General features: G+C 36.0%; 1 protein-coding gene and 1 long non-coding RNA gene across 6 annotated transcripts in view; one reads left to right on the forward strand and one right to left on the reverse strand.

Annotated features, from left to right (window-relative positions):
* LOC140636897 (uncharacterized) overlaps positions 1-4182 on the reverse strand; it is a 32417-nt gene extending 28235 nt beyond the window's left edge. Inside the window, exon 1 of one of the 2 annotated variants that reach the window (XR_012034150.1) lies at positions 4050-4182. This is a non-coding gene — a long non-coding RNA (uncharacterized lncRNA). Of the gene's footprint in view, positions 1-3776; positions 4002-4049 lie in introns of those variants that run through there. The other variant, XR_012034149.1, reaches the window with a different exon arrangement.
* Positions 4183-4198: 16 nt separating this feature from the next.
* On the forward strand, positions 4199-23791 carry LOC140636896 (cysteine-rich secretory protein 2-like). Of its 4 annotated transcripts, none has more exons than XM_072832702.1 (10): positions 4199-4348; positions 5627-5727; positions 8414-8471; positions 10354-10424; positions 12894-13010; positions 13907-13994; positions 18215-18360; positions 18762-18859; positions 21192-21280; positions 23249-23791. In XM_072832702.1, the coding sequence occupies exons 3-10, from the start codon at positions 8468-8470 to the stop codon at positions 23374-23376; spliced, it is 741 nt and encodes a 246-aa protein (XP_072688803.1). In that variant the 5' UTR covers positions 4199-4348; positions 5627-5727; positions 8414-8467; the 3' UTR covers positions 23377-23791. The 4 variants fall into 4 exon arrangements, with proteins under 4 accessions (XP_072688803.1, XP_072688804.1, XP_072688806.1 ...); XM_072832703.1 differs by having other exon boundaries at positions 5627-5698; XM_072832705.1 differs by having other exon boundaries at positions 5627-5698; positions 8414-8450.
* The last annotated feature ends 282 nt before the right edge of the window (positions 23792-24073 follow it).

Below are 24073 nucleotides of genomic sequence, written 5' to 3' on the forward strand. Positions count from 1 at the left end.
CAACATTATTTATAATAGCCAAACTATGGAAGCAGCCCAAATGATCACTGATAGAGGAATAGATAAAAAAAAGAAGTTATATATATAATTCAGCCATAAAAAGAATGAAATCAAAATGTAACAGCATTGGAGTGCCTGGGTGGCTCAATTGGCTAAGTGTCTGCCTTTGGCTCCGTCACAATCCCACAGTTCTGGAATTGAGCCCCTCATCAGGCTCCCTGCTCAGTGGGCAACCCGCTTCTCCCTCTCCCTCTGCTGCTCCTCCTGCTTTGTGCTCTCTTTTTCTATCAAATGAATAAATAAAATCTTATTTTATTTTTAAATTTTTTTTATTTATTTATGATAGGCACGCAGTGAGAGAGAGAGAGAGGCAGAGACACAGGCAGAGAGAGAGGCAGGCTCCATGCACCTGGAGCCCGACGTGGGATTCGATCCCGGGTCTCCAGGATCGCGCCCTGGGCCAAAGGCAGGCGCCAAACCGCTGCGCCACCCAGGGATCCCAAAGTCTTACTTTAAAAAACCAACAAAATGCAACAACATAGAGTTAAAGAGTATAACGCTAGGCGAAATAGGTCAAAGACAAATACTATATGATTTCACTCATATGTGGAATTTAAGAAATAAAACGAGCAAAGGGGAAAAAAGAGAGAAACCAAGAAACGCACTCTTAAATATATAGAATAAACTGATGGTTACCTGAGGAAAAGTGGGTGTGGAGAATGGGTGAAATAGGTGATGGGGATTAAAGAGTACACTGATCAAGATGAAAAAAATAAATTAAATGAGTTTTTTTTTTTTTTAAAGAAAAGAAAGGTAGTAACTGTCTTTACAAAAATATTTTTTTTCTAGAAAAGCCAAAGGAATCTATTTTTAAAAGCCATAATAGGGATCGCTGGGTGGCGCAGCGGTTTGGAGCCTGCCTTCGACCCAGGGCGTGATCCTGGAGACCCGGGATCGAATCCCACGTCGGGCTCCCGGTGCATGGAGCCTGCTTCTGTCTCTGCCTCTCTCTCTCTCTCTCTGTGTGTGTGTGTGTGTGTGACTATCATAAATAAAAATTTTTTTAAAAAAGAAAAAATTTTTTAAAAAATAAAATAAAATAAAATAAAATAAAATAAAATAAAAGCCATAATAACTAAGAGCAAGTTTAGTAAGGCCATTTGTTTATGAGTGGAGGGGGACTGGAACATCCTACATATAAAGAAACAGGGTAAGAATTACAGTGGATTTCTCTGCAAAATCCTTGCAAGGCGCTAGCCCCCAGCTCTCAGGAATTTTCAATGCTGCTCCTTGGAGCTCAGCACACTGCTAACTTTTGATTTTACATTAATATTTAGAACGACCTGTACTACCTTTCAATAGTGGAGATGTGCTTTCAAGTAATTCAAAACCGACAAGCTGTCTTCTCTTCTGGATTTGCCCTCCATACCAAATTCATCAACAACACTGCTTTCTAATATCTCCACACCCCAATCTTTTGTTATATTTCTACTGTTCTAAAACTAATATGGGAAATTGTCATCACATTCTTATTTTTTGTCACCAATTTCTCCACCCTGCAAATCACCCTGCACAGTGTTATTGGGTAGCTTTCTTTTTAAGTTTTTATTTAAGTTGCAATTAGTTAACATATGGTGTAATATTAGCTTCAGGTGTACAATATAATAATTCAACACTTACATACAACACCTTGTGCTCATTACAGTAAGTGTCCTCCTTCATCCCCATCCCTCCACCCACCTCCCCTCTGGTAACCATCAGTTTGTTCTCCATAGTTAAGAGTCCATTTCTTGTTTGCCTCTTTTTTCCCCTTTGTACTTCTTGTTAAGGCTAAGTAATATTCCATTTGATAGCTTTTATAAAATAATATTTGATCACAAAATTTTCTAATTATCTAAACATCAATGAAATTCCTTTCCCGTGTTATTCAAAAAACATATGTCCTTAGACTTCTTTTTTTTAAGGTTTTATCTATTTAACATGAGAGACACAGAGAGGCAGAGACATAGGTAGAGGGAGAAGCAGGCTCCCTGTGGGGAGCCTGATGTGGGACTCGATCCCAGGACCCCAGAATCATGACCTGAGCCAAAGGCAGGTGCTCAACCACTGAGCCACCCAAGTGCCCCATCTCCTTAGACTTCTATGCAAAGTTATCCCAACATTTTCAACAGCCTATCATTCTGACTTACATACACCTTGTAATACATTTATTGGTCTGTTTCTGCCCTTCTAAACAAGTGTTCAAAACTTTTTTTTCTGATCAAGTCATATACATTTTTCAAAAGGATTTCAAATGTCACTCTACCATCTAATTTTTACCTAGATAATATCAACTCAAAATTCACAATTATTGTAGCTTTTTCTGGTTCTAATTACTTAGCACTAAACTGCACTATCTGGTAATAATGCTCAAATGTATGTATTTTTCCTACAGTACTATAAATTTTAAAGGAAAGAGTTGATGTGTGTTTTCCTCTACATTCCCTAAGAATGTAGGTCAAGTCAATATTTATTCTCTCAACAAATACTTACAAACTATTACCTAGGTAATTTGGATTATGCTAGGCTTTTGAAATGGAGGAATAATTAAAAGAGATATAGTCCATTTCTCAAATATATATGTATTCATAATGTCTATCACTACAACACTCAAGTTTCTCTCGTTCTGACATCATCTAAGGAAACAAATAATAATCATAGGTATGGTGTCTCCATGAATAAGGACTAGGATATTCATAGTAAGTTATAGACTGTTATAGGATAGCAATGAATTATGTTGCACTAATAAAAGAAATGTACTAAGCAATTCTATTTATAAATAAATTAGCAGCAATTTTGTGGATATAAGTATTTGAAATGTTAAATTAATAATCTAAGCAAGATATTGTGAAAACATGAATATACCAGTGAGAAAGATCCAGTGATGGATTTTGTAAACATTGAGAAAGGCAAACTGACAGAAATTAACTTTGATTGAATGCAACCATAAGAATATAGCAGGCTAGGAGGATTTCAAAATTTCATTTTTTTTTTTACTTAGTGGTACTTGAACTGAAATAGCAGTAAAAGAGAACTAAAATAATATCTGTGCTTTGGTCATTTGGAATTTTAACATTGCCAGAGTAAAATGACACTCAGCACTACAAGACATAGTAGTTTCTTACAGTTACAGTAGTGCGCAGGTGAATCTCGAAGGTTAGAATAAGAAATTTCAAGTCTCTTTGTCGGGAGTAGAGAGAGCTAATGTGTGATGGATATTAATCCTTGGTCTGTCATCTTTTGTCCAAACCTGTCTTTTATATGATGAGTTAATTCATTCCTTTAAATCTTGAAAATAAATAAATAAATATATAAATAAATAAATAAATAAATAAATAAATAATAAATAAATAAATCTTGAAAACAACTAAGCATAGGAGAAACTGCATCTATTACTCATCTGCCCTCTGTGAAGTCAGGCAATACATCTTAAACCAAGAGGATGTTTAGCTTTAAGTGGCGATATTTAGGGAAATATACTCGCTAAACTTGAAGCCCCCAGCCTGGGGTCAAGAATTCTAGGCGTTTTCCTAAGACCTGCTCCTGCTACTATTATTGACTTTCTTACCCACAAAACTGTTTTGGAAGGGAAGAGGGGCAAGAACGCAAGTGTTTATGAGCAAACGTGCAAAATGCCAACTTTATGTAACCCTGAATGCACTTTTGGCACTACACGGGTCTTGCATTGCGGACTTAAATATCTGTGGACTTGACCAATCTGCTCTTTAAAATCTGACCTGTGTTAATTCAGGAATTCTTGTCTGAAAAGGAAGGCCTCATTTTTCAACCACCTGCTATGCTTTTCATATCCTAGTACTTGGAATCCCTGGGTGGCGCAGCGGTTTGGCGCCTGCCTTTGGCCCAGGGCGCGATCCTGGAGACCCGGGATCGAATCCCACATCGGGCTCCCGGTGCATGGAGCCTGCTTCTCCCTCTGCCTGTGTCTCTGCCTCTCTCTCTCTCTCTCTCTCTCTCTCTCACTATCATAAATAAATTTAAAAAATATATACATATCCTAGTACTCTCTCCATCTTCTTCCTACTGTTCAAGCATGTGAGCAGACACTTCCTTTCCTCAAGGGAAAGCAGGATTTTGTAGGATTTCGTCAGCGCGACACTACCGGGAGATGGGGCAGTTGTGGGAATTCGGTGAGCTGATGACTGCGCTGAAGGCACAAAGCACCGTGACGTCACTCGTGGCTCACACACACCTGCTTGGATGGGTATTTCACTCTCTCTGTCCAAGCAGCAGGCAAGCAGCCAGTCTGGCTGCGTCCCCACTGTAGGAAGATCTGGGCTCTGGAGCCAGGGTAAGAATTGGAGCAGTCTGGGAAAGGAAATGGCCAGGGCTGGGGAGGTGGGGTAAACATGACAGAGAATGTTCTGTGAGATGAGAGGTCTTCTGGGCCTCCATGCCTCTTCTGGCACTCTGGTGGGCACATGGGCTGCTGCAGTGCAGATAGATAACTTTCACTTTTGTTGCTTATCTTCAATTCACCAAAGACTTTCAAGGTGCCTTTCGATGTTTATACTATGGAAACTCTACCTGTCTTAAAAGAGTCATTCCATTTACAGGAAATGCTCTGATTCATAGCAGAAGCCTGAAGTCATTTGTAAAACAGGGCTTCATGAGGTCAAATTAAGAACCTTAGTTTCTTATTTGTGTTTTAAATGCACAGTCATTAGAAACTGTGTATTACAAGCAATTAGACTTATGGCTGTTGACACTTCTGGACTATTTGTCATCTACTGGCTTCCAGGAAAAGACATGAAGACATAAAAGTGTGACCCCAAGTCCATGTAGTAAATACTATGTGGGTGACCACTTATAAAATTATCTTCTAAAGAGTGCAAATCTGGGCAGCCCTGGTGGCTCAGCGGTCTAGGAGAGCCTGATCCTGGAGACCTGGGATCGAGTCCCACCTCAGGCTACCTGCATGGAGCCTGCTTTTCCCTCTGCCTGTGTCTCTGCCTCTGTCTCTCTCTGTGCCTCTCATGAATAAATAAATAAAATCTTAAAAAAGAAAAAAGAGTGCAAATCTAAGGGGAGATGCCTCGGTGACTCAGACCCTTAAGTGAGGTTTCTTGATTTCACTCCAGTCACGATCTCAGAGTTGTGGGATGGAGCCAATGTGGGCTTTGTGCTTAGTGCTGGGAGTCTGCTTGTCTCTCTCCCTCTGCTCCTCCCTCTACCTAATCTTTGTCTGTCTGTCTCCCACCCTCCTTTTTAAATAAATAAGTAGTTTTTAAAAAAAATTAAGTGTATAAGGATTTGGAAGTCTGGAAAATATGCAGTGATATTCTAAGAAAATCAAATGAACTTCTTTTTTTTTTAATTTTTTTATTTTTCAAATGAACTTCTTTAAGAAGCCCACTTCTTTGTTATTTAAAGGAAACACCAAGACATCAAAACATAATCTGATCTCAGAAAGATATTATGGTCTTAATGGTGAGATCAAAAAATTACAGGAAAATATTAGAGTAATACTAGAACACAATAAAGTTTGAAGTTTGGGACAGAGATTATTGATACTACCTATTTATTCTTCCCATCTTTATTTTAAATATTGTCTTTTTCTTTGTTCTAGGATTATGAAACTGAACACCATGATTTTCCTACAGACACCTTAGAACCATGTCATCTCAGTCTTAAAACACCTGTAAGAAAGGACACGGTACTTTTCCATTAGTAAGTAGCAAGGGGGAAAAATGGCAGCCAACTTTTCAACTACGTATGAATGTGGGTTTTGTCATTGTTTTCACTGATGCAACAAACGTGAGTATAGGTTGAGTGAATGGGGATAGGGAAAAAGGAGACTGGTAGGGAGGAATATATGACATCTTGGTCTATTGAATTGTGGAATCCCAATGAATGATTGCAATCTCATTGAATGAGCTCTACAAAATTATCAGGCTAATAGGTATGTCTGTCAATAAACTGGTGAGACTATGACAGCCCAAATGTTAGATCATTTTCTTAAAGTTATCCAGAGGATTTCCAGTAGAACTGGGCCTTGAATATTTGAATCTCCACTTAGATTATGCTGATTTTTTTCCCTATGAAACCTGGAAGTAAAAACAGATCTTATAGACACTTCTAAAATAACCAATTTGGGATCCCTGGGTGGCGCAGCGGTTTGGCGCCTGCCTTTGGCCCAGGGCGCGATCCTGGAGACCCGGGATCGAATCCCACGTCGGGCTCCCGGTGCATGAAGCCTGCTTCTCCCTCTGCCTATGTCTCTGCCTCTCTCTCTCTCTCTCTCTGTGACTATCATAAATAAATAAATAAAAAATTAAAAAAATATATATATAAAATTACCAATTTAATCAAACAACATGCATTCATAAAAAGATCTTATGAAACCAGCAAACCACTACACATTGTAAAGGATCATAATAAAAATATTAATAATCTCCATTTATTATTATATGCCAGGAATTGTATTAGGGGCTTTTTTTTTTTTTAAAGATTTTGTTTATTTATTCATGATAGACAGAGAGAGAGAGAGACAGAGACACAGGCAGAGGGAGAAGCAGGCTCCATGCACCGGGAGCCCGATGTGGGATTCGATCCTGGGTCTCCAGGACCGCGCCCTGGGCCAAAGGCAGGCGCCAAACCGCGGCGCCACCCAGGGATCCCTGTATTAGGGGCTTTATGTATATCATGCCATTCACTTTTCAAAGCAAAGCTATTGATATGCTAATCCACATTTTACAAAAGAGAAAATGGAAACAGGATTTCCCAAAACTGATGGCTTCCAAAGATTATGCTCTTAACCAATAAGTCATAGAAAGTTGGTAACTGAGAAGTAAAGGAATGCTGACCCACAGGAATTGAGCTGTGAGGTAGGATCCTGGTTACCTTCACAATGATTAACAAGTCTTAAGTGGTTATTATAAAAATACTAAGCCAAAAAAGCAGTATCCAGATTTTAGTGTGTCTGGGAAGAGAGGAGGACTGGTTAGGGAGGGAAGGCATGCTGTATTAACTCATGTTAATTAGAATACCACCTCTCATCAGTCAGAATGGTTAGAATCAACAACTCAGGAAACAACAGATGTTGGTAAGGATGTGGAGAAAGGGATACCCTCTTACAGTGTTGGTAGGAATACAAAATGGTGCAGCCACTCTGGAGAGCAGTATGGAGGTTCCTCAAAAAGTTAAAAATAGAGCTACTCTATGACCCAACAATTGCACTACTAGGTGTTTATCTAAAGGTATTTATCTAGACATAGTGATTCGAAGGGGCACATGCACTGCAATGTATATAGCAGCAATGTCCACAATAGCCAAACTATGGAAAGAGCCCAGATGTCCATCAACAGACTAATGGATAAAGAAGAGATGCTAGACTTATGTATATATGAATATTACTCAGCCATCCAAAAGAATGAAATCTTACCATTTGCAACGATGTGAATGGAACTAGACGGTATTATGCTAAGTGAAATAAGTCAGCCAGAGAAAGACAAATACCATTTGATTTCACTCATATGTGGAATTTAAGAAACAAAATGGATAAACATAGAGGAAAGGAAGGAAAAATAAAATAAGATGAAAACAGAGAGGGAGGCATACCATAAGAGATGAGGAACTCTAGGGGGAAAAAAAACCTGAGGGCTGCTGGACAGGAGGTAGATGGGGGAAAGGATAATTGGATGATGGACATTAAGGAGGGCACTTGATGTAATGAGCACTGGGTGTTGTATACAACTGATGAATCAGTAGACTCTACCTCTGAAACTAATAATACAGTATGTGTTAATTAAATTAAATTTAGAGTTAAAGTTTAAAAAAGTAAAGTGATATGTGTATCAGTCTTTGGAAATGCTTTTCTAAAGGATAAGAAATAAAATCCTGCCAGTATTGTGAAAAAAGTAAATGGTAGAATTGAGACTAAGTTAAATATAAAAATAAATTTGAAGAATAAGACTGAAGCTGAGTGATGAAATCTATCACCACCTTGAAATCAGTTTCAAACTCTTTTCATAGTGTATTCTAAAATTTGCTTATGTTTTAGTACAGTGACTGAATAAACATAATCTACTTTCAGAAAAAAAGCAATAGGTAACAATTAATGGAATGCAAAAACTATTGAATTGCACACTTTAAATGAATGAATTGTATGGTATGTAAATTATATCTCAGTAAGGTTTGTCTTTTTAAAACTTTAAAAACAAGCTATATGAAAACTAAATAATGTCAAAAGCCATGATAGCCAACTAGCAATGAAATTTGAAGATACTAGTATAAAAAATTCTGTTTCAGAAATTTATTGACTTAGATTTACTTGCACAACCTGAATTTTCTAAAACAGAAAAGATGTAACATATATTGTGCTCTAACCTCCTTTCCACCTTCCTTCTTTCTTCAGATAAAGCAAACACTTCATCCTGCTCTGATAACAAACAGTAAGTGATAAGTGATAATGAGTAAGTAACTCATTTATTCTAATGTGAATATTTTATTTGCTAGTCATTTATGTTTTGCCAATGCTCAAATTATATATTTAACACATTTATCCATGATTTTCAAAACTTTATGGGTAAATCTTTATTAAGAGAATCAGTTTTTACTCTTTACTCACTTTATCAAGTTGAAACTTTAATTCTTTATAGTTCATCTTAAAATAAGTAATATAAATAATTTTCAGGTTTACAACTTTGAAACAATTATTTTAAAACTACCTTCACTAGAAGACATGTAAAAGGATGACAAATTGTATATATTATACATACTTCCACATTGATGATTTTTACTGTGAACATGAATGGCTATGTATTAATTCAGGGATTGTTAAAATAAGGAAAGAGTGCCTCCAGTGTACTACAAAAACATTGCTTTTCTCAGGTGAAACTATGTTCCTTTCAATGTGCATTGATTTTGATGTTATACTTGAAGGCTAATTTCTGAAGTTACTTAAGAACTTACCATTGGCATAGGTAAATTAATTGTTCTAACCCTCAATTTCTTCATCTGTAAAATATAGTCACACCCACCAAGAAATGATGATGAAATTAGAAAGCAAATTTTGCATTACATGGTCAACAAATAATCTTTTCCCTTTTTTGAGCATTTTATTGAGGAATAAGGGAATATATGGAACAGGTATCAATTGTCTACTGTTTACAAATCAATAAGGCCTAAGAAGTATCACAGATAAATTATTTAGAATATTCTTTCTCTTCAGGAATTTGGGAGTGCCAGTCTCAAAGAATACAAACCAATGCATCATTCCTTTAGTCTATAGAATAATTTCTATGACTAATGGCCAGAAGATGAGTGTTTTTTTTTTTAACTGAGTGGACTCATTGCTTCATTTCATCTAAAGGATCAAGAAACGAATTTTTTTTGACACACTGAGAAAGGACAACACAGACAACCCAATGCTGGGTGTCTCTTATAAAGTTAATGAAGATATTAAACAAATTTTGTATCAAATCATGGATTCAGAAAATTTGAACAGGCTAGATTTTCAACATATTACTTGTAATTTTATTTTTTTTATACTGGGAAATTTGAGATAGAGTAATAAAATCAAAATAACTTCTAATCCTTCTGCCAGTAAAATAACCACCAATAAAATGTTTGTATATTTATTGTTTTAGGTTTATTTATTTGAGAGACAGAACACACCTGCACATGAGCCTGTGGGAGAAGGGTAGAGGGTAAGAGAGAAAGAGTAGGCACAACACTGAGTGCAGGTCACCAACATGGGGTTTGATCCCACAACCCTGAGATCATGACCTGAGCTGAAATCAAGAGTTGGATATTTAACCGACTGAGCCACCCAAGCTCCCTTGTACATTTATTTTTGTGTAATCATAACCTTAGAATCTTGATTAGAATCATGTGTAAATAAAAGAACAAGCAATTTTACTTTTTATAGATCAGAGCAAACCAAGAGATAGTGTACACTGAAAATAAATTCTCCCCCCAAATCAATGAATAATTAATGAGGTACATTAATTAACCCTGAAGAAGTTTGTTTTTTCCACATTTTTAATGTATTTAAGAGCAATAGAACTAGGTAGAAATATGATGACATGTCCCTAACCTATATAGGTATACTTCAAGAGCATTAGTCAAGTGTTTCAGTTTATTTTTTATTGTCCCTATCAGTGATAAAGTTTGTTCGATTATGGTTTTACTGGCACCAAATAACAATCTTCTCTTGCTACATTTTTTATGAATTTCGGAATTACATTTCCTTTAAACTAACCAAGGTCACTACATTGGTTTTTCCTCATAGTCAGGGAGCTGTGTACTACATGTTTTAATGCAGATCATTGTTCTCTTTGACTTATTTCCCAGAAATGGCTTTATTCCCAGTCGTGGTGTTTCTGGCTGCTGTTCTTGTTCCATCTTTACCCACAGAAGGAAAGGTAAAGTTAAATTGGGAAATCTTTCTAAAGCTATCCACAAAAGTTTATGGGATGGCTAGGTCCTTTGAGACTAGAAGGGGCAAGAGTGTTTGGTATATCATAAAGTACTCATTGCTAGCTTAGAGCCACCAGTCATATGTGGCTAGTGAATACTTACAATGTGGCTTACATACTGTAACTGTAAAATATACACTAGATTTCAAAGACTTAGTACCCCCCCTCCAAAAAAAGAAAGAAAATATCTCACTAATAACTTAGATATTCAATATATGATGAAACCATATTTCAGATAAATAATTAAATAATGTATTAAGTTCTCAGGGCCGTTGTAAGAAATGAATGCAAGTTGGGTGGACTGGAACAATAGAAATTTATTCTCTCACAGTTCTGGAGGCCAGAAGCCTAAAATCTAGACATCAGTAAGGCCACACTTCTGCTGGCGGAACTAGGAGGAAATCTGTTCCATGTCTTTTAGCTTTGGTGGCTTTGACCAATCACTGTGATAATTAAGCTTGTGGCTATATCACTTATTCTCTGCTTCCCTTTTCACATGATCTCTCCTGTATCTCTTATAAGAATACTTACCATTGGATTTAGGTCCTACTTGGATAATTCAGGGTGATTCAATCTTGAGATCCTTAACTATATCTGGAAAGACTCTTATCCAGTTAAGTTGATATTGACAGATTCTGGGGATTAGGATGTAGATATATTATTTTTATAGACTATTAGCCCACTCATTAAAAATAAAATTTATTGTTTAAAACAATGTCAATACAATTGAAAAATCATACATCATGATCAAGTAGGATTTATTTAATACTTGCAAAACTATCAATGCAATATGTCACATGAATAAGAAAAAGGATAAAAACCATATGATCATTTCAACAGATTCAGAAAAAGCATTTGAGAAAGTACAACATCCATTCATGATAAAAAGTCTCTGCAAAGTAGGTCTAGAGGGAACATACCTCAGTATAATAAAGGCCTAATATAAAAAATTCACGGCCAAAATCATACTCAATGGTGAAAAACTGAGGGCTTTCCCCCTTAAGTCAGGAACAAGTCAAGGATGTCTACTTTCACCACTTTCATTCAACATAGTACTGGAAGTTCTAGCCACAGCAATTAAACAACATAAAGAAATAAAAGGCATCAAAATTGGTAAGAAGCAAAACTCTCACTCCCATACACAAAAGAAAACTCAAAATGGATTGAAGACCTGAAACCATGAAAATCCTAGAAGATTGCACAGAAGGTAATGTCTCTTACATTGGCTGAGGGAACATTTTTCTAGATCTGTCTCCTGAGGCAAGGGAAACAAAAGCAAAAATAAATATTGGGCCCACAACAAAATAAAAAGGTTCTGCACAGCAAAGGGAACAATAAAAAAAAAACTAATAGGTAGCCTCCTGAATGGACAAATATATTTGCAAATGATATATCTGATAAAGAGTTAGTGCCTGAAAAGTATAAAGAACCAAAACAACTCAACACACAAGCACAAATAATTCAATTAAAAATGGACAGAAGACATGAACAAACATCCTCTAAAGAAGACCTATGGATGGCCAATGGACACACGAAAAGATATTCAATGTCACTCATCATCAGGGAAATACAAATCAAAACCATGAGATGTCAACTCACCCCTGTCAGAGTGGATAAAATCAACACAAAAAAACAAATTGTTGGCAAGGATGTAGAGAAAAAGGAACCCTCATGGACTGTTGATGGGAATGCAAACTGGTGCAGCCACTGTGGAAAATAGTGCAGAGGTTTTCCAAAAAAATTAAAAATAGAATTACTATATGATCCAGTAATTTGACTACAAGGTATTTACCCAAAATATATGAAAACACTAATTAGAAAAGATATATGAATCCCTATGTTTATTACAGAATTATTTACATTAACCAAATTATGGAAGCAGCCCAAGTGTCCACTGATAGATGAATGGATAAAGGAGTATATATATATATATATATACACACACACATATATGTAGATACATATATTATATATCATGCATACCTGATATATATTATATATGCTATATTATTGTGTATATACACATAATGAAACATTATTCAGCCATACAAAGGAATAAAATCTTGCCATTTGCAATAACATGGATGGAGCTAGAGAGATAACAGGATTGGAAGGGCCATGAAAAGAGAAAAAGCACAATGAGTTCCCTTGAAACTAGAAATTGGCATCTGTGGCCTCAAAGGAGATTTTAATTTGTCATGCCATGAATTTCATCCTCATTCTCAAAGCTTCAAATTACTTCTTTCGTATTTGTCATAGCTTTGGCTCAGGTTCATTAGCAATGCTTAACAACTAATATTGACTTGAACTGAATGCTTTTTAAAATGATCTTTGCTCCCTTGAATTCACTTATTCATTCTTAAATGCAATTTTAACAAATGTTAGAAGGGTAACTTTAATGTTATTTCCCTTTAGGATCCATCCTTTACTGCTTTGTTAACCACTCAAACGCAAGTCCAAAAGGAGATTGTAAATAAACATAATGAACTAAGGAAATCAGTCTCTCCACCTGCCAGCAACATGCTAAAGATGGTAAGAGGCAGTGATAAAGGCTAGTGTGTGAATCAGCAGTGATTAGAGCAGGGAGCTGGTAACTGGCATCTCTGAAGAACTTTGCTTACAAGTTTTGTTTCTGTTTTACTATTTCATTTGAGCTGTGTAATGTGGGCAGAGCAGAAACTAATTTTCCTTATAATGGTTAAATAATTTGTCAAGGTTACAGGGCTATTAAGTTGGGAAGGCAAAATTAGAAGCCAAATCTTCGGACATCAAATATGAAGTCATTGCAATTTTGTTCACTATCTACCCTAGTCTAAAATAAAGGAGACCCCTTTCCTTTATGTATTTTATTCTTTTTAAGTAATCTCTATGCCCAATGTGGGGCTCGAACCCCAACATCAAAAATCCCGTTCTCTACCAACTGAGCCAGCCAGACACCCACTAAAGTCCCTTTTCTGTCAAAATCAGTGCCATTTAGAATACATAACAGCCCACTTTCCAGGATATAGTCCATAAAACTACATATTTCCCATCTGAATGCAATGAGCTGCAAATGAAATAGGGTATAATCTAGACCTGCTTATTACTAAGGAACTATAATTCGAAGTCTTTACATGTTGAATATTTAGAGTAGCCCCATCACTAAAAATCCCACATGTGGTTCCTATACTATCATGTTATTAGATATTAGATATTTCTCTTAGTAGACACATCATTTATGAACTTCTCCTCATTTGGAAATTGGTGCTGGAGCAGAAAAACACACGCACGTACCTCGCTAACAAAAAGGTTTCACACCACTGATGATTATGTAATATATCAAAGAAGTTTAAAGTAGTACAAATCAATCTACCAATCAGATCATGGAACTATATGCTTCATTAAAGTTGATTCTTTAAAGTCTTTTCTTTTTTTCTTATGACATTTAGGAATGGAACAGAGATGCGGCAGCAAATGCCCAAAAGTGGGCAAACAAGTGCACTTTAGAACACAGCGTGCCAGAGGACCGAAAAACCAGTATGTAAATGAGTAAATATTTGTTTAATAAATGAACAAATATAATAATATTGGAAACATCAAATAGAATAGAACTTCTGGGATGTTCTAAAAAGACTTAGAATATAAGTGTTGCTTATACTGCTCCTTTAAATTTCTTATTGTTATAATTTATTTTTAGAAAGAGAGAGTGCAAGCAGAGGGAAAAGGAGTAGAGGGAGAGGGAGAGAAAGAATCTCAAGCAGGCTCCACACTGAACACAGAGCCCAATGCAGGGCTTGATCTCACGACCTGATCATGACCTGAGCTGAAATCAAGAGTCAGATCTTAACACACTGAGCCACCCAGGTGCCCCTGTAGTGCTTTTAAAATTAAAGTATCTGTAGAGGGAGAGAGAATTATAGGTACTATTTTGTGCTTGTTAATCATTTACATTATGCAAATAACAGCTGAAACAGTACTTCATTTGTTCCTCCCAACCAGCTCATGAGTCAACAGGTCATGTACTATCATTTCTCCAAATTTATTTATTTATTTATTTATTTTTTTTTTTTTTAAAGATTTTATTTATTTATTCATGATAGTCACACAGAGAGAGACAGAGAGGCAGAGACACAGGCAGAGGGAGAAGCAGGCTCCATGCACCGGGAGCCATTTCTCCAAATTTAAAGATGAGAAGAGGCCAGGGGAGGAATGACTTCCTCAAGACACAATCTGAAGTGTGTCATATACTGGAAAGTTAATCAGGCTTATTGATTTCTAATCCACTGCTCTTTTTTGTGATATTGTATAGCTTTGGTGTTTTTATATCTCTTCTTTTGTATTCATAAGATATACTAAATAAATTATGGTGATTTATTCCTGAATTTTTTCTCTAAAAATACTTAAATTTTTAAAATCATGATAAATAATTTGGGTTTGTTGATTCATTTTTGAATTTTTGAATCCTTATCAAATATTATCAATACTATGAAAGAAAAAAAAAGTTTTGTGCATAAGCCTTACATAAAATATTGATATTATTAGGCACCTGAGTGGCTCAGTGGTTGAGTGTCTGCCTTCAGCTCAGGTCATGATCCTGGGATCCTGGGATCGAGTCCCACATCGGGTTCCTCACAGGAAGCCTGCTTCTCCCTCTGCCTATGTCTCTGCCTCTCTCTCTGTGTGTCTCATGAATAAATAAATAAAATCTTTAGAAAATATAAATAAAATATTTATATTAGCAACTATAACCTATATATAGGCAAGCTCAATTTGAAAGCAATGAATTTTTACCTGTAATGTCATTACAATTATTATTTATATTGTTAATGTTGTTCTGTTAATGGAATTATGAAGAGAATGACTGCATTCAGTAGAAGATTAAAACAAATGGTTTTAAAGATGCAAGTTTACTATTAGATTCTTAGTTTCTTTTATCCATATTAAAAGAGATAGCCAAGAATATCTTGTACTCTCTTTAAGCAGCATATAGACATTATTTTTCAAGCTACAAGATATAAATAGTAATTGAGAGCTTGAAAAGATAGAAGTTTCTGGGCATCAAGTCACTTCTTTCTTTTTATTAATTTTATTGTGGTAAGAACACTTAACATGAGACCTACACCCTTAACAAATAATTAGGTCTACTAAACAATATTATCAACTTAGGTACAATGTTGTATAGCAGAATTTATTCATCTAGAAAGTATTCATCTTGCTTACCTGAAACTTTATGCCCATTGACTGGTAAGTCCCCATTTCTCCTTCCCCCCATCCTTGGACATCACTGTTCTACTCTAATTCTATGAATTTGGCTATTTAAGGTACTTCATATAAATGGGATCATGCAATTGTTGTCTTTCCATGACTGGCTTAATTCACTTAACATCATGTTTTCAAGATTCATCCACATTGTCTTACTCAATTATTGCAGAATCTCCTTCTTTTTTAAGGAAGAATGACATCCATGGTGTATATGTGTGTGTCATTTTGTTCCTCCATTCATCTGTCCATGGATTTTAGTTTCCATATACCGGCTACTGTGAATAGTGCCGCAATGAATATGAAGAATGCTAATATCTCTTCAAAATCCTGATTTCAGTTCTTTTGAATAAATACTCAGAGGTGGCATTACAGGACCATTTGGTAGTTCTACTTTAATTTTTGGAGGAACTTCTATGCTTTTCTCCACAGCAGCTACCCCATTTTTTTGTGCACCAAAGGTATACAGGATTCCAATTTCTTCACATCCTTTTCGTCACTTGTTGTCCTTTTCTTTCCCCATTATAGACATCATAAAAGATATAAGATGATATCTCATTGTGGTTTTGAATTGCATTTCCCTGTGATGAGAAATATTGAGTACCTTTTTACATACCTGTTGGCCATTTGTACACTTTAGAGAATGTCTATTAAAACTGTGGTCAGAAAAGATCTATTGTAAATTCCTCAAGCAACCTTCTGAAAAAAGACAGATCTTTGGGCATTCCATCCAACTCTTTCCTTATCTAAGAAGAGGCTAGAAGCTTGAGATTTTTATTTGCTCACTCAGTGCTGAACTAGGAAGGGAAGCTATGGCAACTATGAACCCAAATCTCTGTTCTCATGGCTCCAAATCTTGGTTATGCTAGACCTGTTAACATTCTTAGAGAGGCAAGTCAGAAGTCAATTCTTCAAGCAGTATCTAGAAAACCTGTGGCATTGGATGCACAGGCCAACTTTTTCCCACCCAAGGGGGAAACAGGCAGCAGTGGTGTTGTCTACTTGCTCTGTGCTGAGCTGGGGAGAGGATCATTGGCATCTACCAATCCAAACCACCATCTCTGCTCTCACCCAGGGTGCAGCACTGTAACTATACCAAACCCATCAGAGCTCCAAGACTGGCAAGACAGATGTCAGGTCTTTAGGCAGCCTTGGAGAAATTGGAGCATTGGACACATCAATCAACTCTTTGCTTCCCCAGGAGGAAGCTGAGAACTATGATTTTTCAATTACTTGCTCTGTGTTGAGCCAAGGGGAAGAAATATGGTACTTACTGCCAATGACACCATCTCCATTCTGGTTCAGGGGGCTAGCCTCTGCCTGACTGTCAAAGTTGCAAGAAGCCAGACAACTGGCAAGCTTCCTTGCAGAAGGTTGGAACACTGGACACATGAACCAATTCTTTGCTTCCCCTGGGAGAAGCTGGGAGCTAGGGGACACCTTCCTGATCAGATGACAGGCACTGGGCTGAACGTAGGCATTCTAGCAAGAGGGTGTCCCCGTTTCCCTGCAGGGACAGTGAGTCTGGGTTCATATTCTCCCAGGGTACTTTTGGATTTCCCTCAAGGGCAAATTGTTCAGGAATTGTTGCTGGATCAGGGTGTTTGTTAGAGGAAGGAGAGTCCAGGGCTTCCTACTTCACCATCTTGCTGATGTCACTATCTGCAAGGCTCTTCTTTGCCTAATAAGATTTGGCCTTAGGGCATTCTGATTTAGTGATTAAGAGAGGACCCAAAAGCTTTGAAATCTGCCATCTATCCTGATGTCAGTTGCCTCTTAATTGGAGCCCTTAGAGACTGCTTGTAGAACTTTTTTCCAAGTGCACACAAAATCATAATCATAAACACTTAGAAAGGGTCCGATATGTGCAAAATCTCTGGTGAATACAGACAATAGGAAGAGAAAAAGAAGAAAAAGTTGGTCAGTGTCTTTGCAAATTTACAGTACAAAGCCGAGAGCACAGGAGACATTACATATGTGAGGAATTTAGCATAAAAAATAATGTATCTCTGATATTCCAGAGGATTATTAAAGCATAAGGTCTTCTTAACCTATTCCAAGTTTTGCATGTTGATGACAACCTCAGCATGCTAGACAGATCTCTCTTAAAATATTTATTTATTTATTTTAGAGAGAGAATGTGTGTGAGTAGAGGGCAGGATCAGGGAGAGAAGGAGAGGGAGAGAGAATCCTCAAGCAGACTCCCTGTTGAGTTGGAGAGCCTGATGTGTAAGGCTCAATCTCAGGACCCTGAGATTATGACCTGAGCTGAAATCAAGAGTCAGTTTCTTTAACCACTAAGCCATCCAGGTGTACCAAGACAGATCTGTCTTCTCTTCAGCTTTAGGGCTGAGAAATACAGAAGCCTTTTTATTATGTATTAACAGTTATGAGTATAGGCACTGTGTTTGAAGGGCAACATCCTTGTGTTCATATAGTTGATTTCTTTTGCCATTGCATGTTTATTGCTTCTTCAAGAACAATCCATTCCTCTTTAGGTACAAAATGTGGTGAGAATCTCTATATGTCAAGTGACCCTACCCCCTGGTCAGATGCAATCCAAAACTGGTATGAGGAGCGCCATAATTTTGTCTATGGTGTAGGACCTAAGAGTTCTGATGCAGTTATTGGACATTACACCCAGGTAAGAATGAAAATACTTCCATCACAAATGCTTTAATATGAAAGCATCTTTGAATTATGACCAGGTCCAATGTTCAATTTGGGTAAGAGCCTGAATAGATATAATAGTCTTGGCTGGTACTTCATCTAGAGCTGTCACTTTTTTCCATTGCTGGCATAACTCTTGGGAAGGAAGTATGTTCTATACTTTTTCAGAATTAGAAATGGATAAAATAGTTAGTGGACATTAAAATACAATATTTTAAAATTTGTGATTTGTTTCAATAATTGAACTAATTATTTTTGAAGGGTACCTGGCTACAGACTATAATTGTACCATTTTTTTGGTTTTACATTTGCCACTATTTTTTCAATATTTTCCCTCTTTAATGTACTTTCATATATTCCTTTCTGGATTTGTAGCTTGTTTGGTACTCTTCTTATCGTGTTGGATGTGGAATTGCCTATTGTCCCAATCAAGAGAGTCTAAAATACTACTATGTCTGCCAATATTGTCCTGCGTAAGTATATACCTTAGAGGGTAGTGCAATACCACTAAATGCAATTTAATATTTGAAAATTCTTGTATAGTAAACAAACTAGAATATAAAACATAATTCAGTGAAGGGAAGGAATAAATCCTTTTTTCATTTTTAAAAATCATTGCGTAGTTCATATGCAATGTCACATTAGTTTTAGGTGTTTAACATAGTGACAGGTCTCTACTTTATGCTATGCTCACCACAAGGGTAGCTATCACCAGTCGCCATCCAATGCTTTTAGACCATTGACTATAGTCCCTGTGCTGTACTTTTTTATCCCCTTGACTCATTTATTCCATAACTGGAAGCCTGTATCTCCCACTCCCCTTCAACTCTTTAGCCCATCTTCCCATTCCTGCCCCTCTGGCAAATATCAGTTTGTTTTTGTACTTATTATCTGTTTCTGCTTTTTATTTTATTTTTTTTAGAATACTCATGTAAGTAAAATATATGGTATCTGTATTTCTCTGTCCAACTTATTTCACTTAGCATAATACCCTCTAGGTCCATCCAGAAGGAATAAATCTTTGGAAATGCTTTAAGTTAAGATACATTCAAATTATCATGGAAGAGACTACGTTCTCCAGTCCAAGTACAAAATCTGAAGCTCTGTGTCCTCAGTTACAAAGTGACGTCTTTTCTCTCAGTCACTTTTCCCTTGGGCTCATGGCTATCCATGAGCATGGGTAGTGCACATTTCCCTAGATTTGATAGCATCAGTTCTCACTAACTTCATACTCTAGAGAATGGCTGCTTAATAGATAAGCAAGGGCAGGTAGTGGAATGACAAGTAGGGGATGACAGATTTCGGCTCTTCCTGTTAAAATATTCCTTGCCCTGCTTATCTAAAAAAAACCACCTACATTATTACCATACAGATGATTCCTTCTTTTGGGTCTCAAAGGTTTTTCAAGAGATCTTTAATGTGCTTCAGAGTCCAGAAAAGAACATCTTCAGTGTTTGGTTTTCAGCAGTTTTCACCAATTCTCCACAATGAACCATGCTTTAAGGTCCTGGCTTGCAGCAGGAAATATGTTTTTTCATCAGGGATCATGTTTGAACTTACCCATAATAAATTATGTGGCTATAATGAAAATCTAATCTCAATATATCTGTTAACCTTAATCTCTTTCAATGTCTGAAATTCCTTGCCACTGGAGTCAAGGAGGCCCCTAAAACCAGGCTCCTACAGGATTTATTTTTAGACTGTAGGTAACTTGAGCATATGCATCTCCAGGGTGAATAGACCTCCAACGTCATTTTCCTGCAGCACTTACTAGGGTTTAGTAGAAAGAATTGAAATCCTATAATAGTGCATCCACTGGCTGGCTCTAAGACAGGAGGATCTGAAGCCAGGCATCTGAGGTGAGAGTTGGAGTGAATAATGATGGAAAGCAGTGGTGAGAGAGTTTCCAGAACATGTTTGTGTCTTTCACATTTTTCCAGAACTGCCATAATGTGTTTTTGTCTTACCCACATTTCTTACACATGTTCACCTATATTCTGTGAAGGAACTGAGTTTCAGATGCATGGCCTTGTGTTCTTGGCTCACTTGACATACTGAGATTGGACTCTCTTGTATTTCAGATGAACTAAATGTCCAGTAGTAATGATTACCAGTGAGTTGTAAGTAACTGTATGTGATTGCACTCATGCTTGTCAAAACTTTTCAATGAACATTCCCTTTTTGGGAAACATAAAAATTTCTCATATACCAACTCTAGAAACTCACAAATTTCTTTCTTTCCCTGTCCCAGTAACACATACCACTACTTAAATATCAATACCTCTATCTGGAAGGTAAAATTATATGTACTTATGTACTGGGGCTTTACTGTTTCTGGTTTCTACTAGAGAAATTTTGTATTTTATTATCTTTTAGATATAAAATGATATTGTAACATTAAACAGTTTTTCCAAACAGCAACCTCCTGCTTCCCAGGAGTTCCTTTGGCTCTCTGATGGATATGTTCTACCTCTAGCTAGCACATAGGGCTGTACTGCCTTACCAATTTGACTGAATCTGTTGGCAGATGAAGAGAATGTTGCCACATGAAAAGATACTCTAGGTACTTAAGACTCCAATTAATCTGATTTAGTTGCTCAGCCTGAAGAATTATAGTCAAGAAGATGGGTCAATATGTGAAGTATTTTCTTAATTTGAATGTTACCTGAATTGCTCACTGGGAGTTGTAATTTTTCAGTTTTTTTTAACGTAACTGAAAATATTTAGTAATTTGTACTGCTCTTGGGGAGTATAAGCTAAACTATAAAGTGACAAATATTTGACATTATGTATTTTAAATTTCAGTGGCAATAATGTGAGTAAAAAGAATAACCCTTACCAACAAGGAACACCTTGTGCTAGTTGCCTGGGTAACTGTGACAATGGACTATGCAGTAAGTTTGAAGTGATTGCCCTGCTATTATAATAAAAGTTTGATATTTCATTTTCTTTTCATGGGTAAGAAATCTGCTAAAGTAACCAACATAAATAATATCTTTATGGAGAAGACAATTATGTTATAGAACTGTGTGTGTTTATGTAAACATTTTACACACTTTAGTAACCTACATATTATTTGTAACAAAAAGAATATTACCATATGTAAGATAATGAAAGATCTACTGTCAACATATTTTTGTGACTATGCATGGCCCATTAATATTAATTATACATGTTTCTGGTAAATAGTTCATTTCATCAAAGTTAGTGACATTATGTCAAAAGTCCTATTTTGAAATGCAAGTCTGTAGGTGTAAGATCACAATATAGCTCAATCTAGACAGGCAAACCAAATATTATGTTATTTTTGTGCTAAGAATTCATTATGCCAACTACTTTTTTTCTATAGTATAATTAGAATCATAATATTTAACTTAATAATCATTTTCCCTATAATTTGATAGTAGTTTACTGCACATTTTTAATGACAAAATCAAATCTATATACAATGTTGGCTCACAGAACCCACAAAAATATTGTTGCAAATGAAGAGACTAAAATAAATGTCACATATGTAATTTCTAAAGTTGTAGTGAAAAGAAATAAAAATAGCTGTTAGCTTTTTATGGTTGGAATACTTGTATAAAAATTATTATGAATAATAGAGGGGATGAATCTCATTCCTTGAGATTTTTACCCTTCAACTGCATTCATCATTGGTCAACATTCTTACTGACTGAACTATATAGCTATAATTCAGAATATTGATTAAAGCTATAAAATCAACTAAAGAAGGAAAAAAGTTACATATTTATAGCTCTTCTGAATGCTATTTGGTAAGAAACTTGGAATTTATCTATTATCAATAAGCACTCAATTGAAAGATTTTAAATTAGAGTGACAGGGACAGAACTATGTTTTATAAAGAGCTTTCTAGCAACAGTATAAAAAAAACAATTGGATGGAAGCCAGCTAGAAAACCACTGAAATCCATGGGGGAAAAAAAGGTCTCTTTAATGCATTACTGACAAAATAAATGAAGAAAACTGGATGAGGTTGGAAAACAAGGAATAGAATAGCCAGTATTTGTTACCTGTACTGACTGAGTGCTAGTCAGAAGTAGGGAAGAAAGAATTCAAACTGGTCCAGTTATTGGCCTAAATTACTGAGTTGTCAGAGAGCCTTTTCTCTGAGATTGTGGGAAGGGTAGAAGGAGACCACACCCAAAAATTGTCAGCACTGTAGGTGGTATGATGCGTTTAGCTTGAGATTTGTTGAGATTGTAGCCCCTAGGGAGGATCTAAGAAGAAATACAAGAAGAAAAGAAGACATATTATCATGGTTTTGCATCTTTATCTTCCCATATAAATTTCTTTCTTCAGAAAGAAAGCACTGGAGTCTGAAGCACTGCTGTTCAATAGTATGAAATGAAGGAAATGTTCTCAATCAGCATGTGTCTTACAAGTAGTCAGTAGTCACATGTGGCCCTTTAAACACTTAAAATATGGTTGTAAGATTAAGGAACTAAATTGTTTTTTAAAAAAGTAACTAAATTGTTTACTTTGTCTAATTTAGAATAATTTAAATTTAAATATCTGTATTTGACTAGTGGTTCTCATATTAGACTGCATGTGGAGAGATTTATTTATATTTATCTAGCTTTCTTGGCTAAGGGAGAAAAATGGGGAAATTTATTTTAGAAACATACTACCAAGTTCAAAATTTTTTAAAATGGTGGTTTAATCAGTGTCTTCAACTAAGGCACCTGATATGTCCCTCAAGAAAGGGTAAGCCCATCATTGTGTAAGTGATGTTGATTTGTTTTGTCCAGTTCTACCTGTCTCGTGTACTTTGAATGTATAGATTGTTTTGCTCTTAGTGAGGAAAATGATAATGAGGAACTCATTTTTTTTTCCTCACAGCCAATAGTTGCGAGTATGAAGATCTGCTTAGTAACTGTGATTCTTTGAAGAAGACAGCTGGATGTGAGCATGAATTGCTTAAGGAAAAGTGCAAGGCTACTTGCCTATGTGAAAACAAAATTTACTGAAATGCCTAGGGCGCATTGCACAGGACTAAGTGAAGAAGGTTACATCATTGAATTGACACATACCACAGGGAAAATTGTAGGCATGTTAGTTACAAATACAGTTCCACACTGTAAGGCATCTTATTCTCTTGGATCTATAGAAATCTCTTTCATACAGCAATTTACACGAACAGCATAGTCAATGACTACAGCTTTGGACTTTGATAAAAATTTTGTACTTTAAACTTAATGAATAGAATCAAGTTGAGAATTCTAAAGGTTGTAGAACCATAGACCTTTGGTCACTAGAACTTTGAATTAAAATGGAGAAGTACATATTTCCTCAAACAACATGCAAAAAAAAAAAAAAGAGAAAGAAAAAAAGAGAGAGAAAGACACTGTAACATCATTGTCATTCCTACTACATGAATTTTTACTTGGATAAAAAATAAAATTCAAAAATTGAAATCTACCTTTGTCTTATGATCTCCTCTTTAAACAAAATTATCTTTTAGAATAGAAACCTGTGAGCCTAGTACTGCTTCTTAAGCCTGCAAAGACAGAATGATATTTAAACAACTCATCTTTTCTCTTTTTTTCCATTACATGTTCCTGCTTGTTTTCTTTTTGACATTTATAGTGTGTAATATATAGTTTACTTGTTGGCCTATTCATTGACATAATTTATGGCACAAATATTTGTTAAGGTCTCCTATGT

This window comes from Canis lupus, chromosome 7 (assembly GCF_048164855.1).
Source record: "Canis lupus baileyi chromosome 7, mCanLup2.hap1, whole genome shotgun sequence".
In the NCBI taxonomy this organism is placed as follows: domain Eukaryota; kingdom Metazoa; phylum Chordata; class Mammalia; order Carnivora; family Canidae; genus Canis; species Canis lupus.

What these genes read in the sequence shown, in the direction of transcription:
- LOC140636896 (XM_072832702.1), top strand. An exon ending in CCAGCAACATGCTAAAGATG is followed by an intron (nt 13,011 to 13,906) that starts GTAAGAGGCAGT and finishes TATGACATTTAG; the next exon opens with GAATGGAACAGAGATGCGGC. An exon ending in GCCAGAGGACCGAAAAACCA is followed by an intron (nt 13,995 to 18,214) that starts GTATGTAAATGA and finishes ATTCCTCTTTAG; the next exon opens with GTACAAAATGTGGTGAGAAT.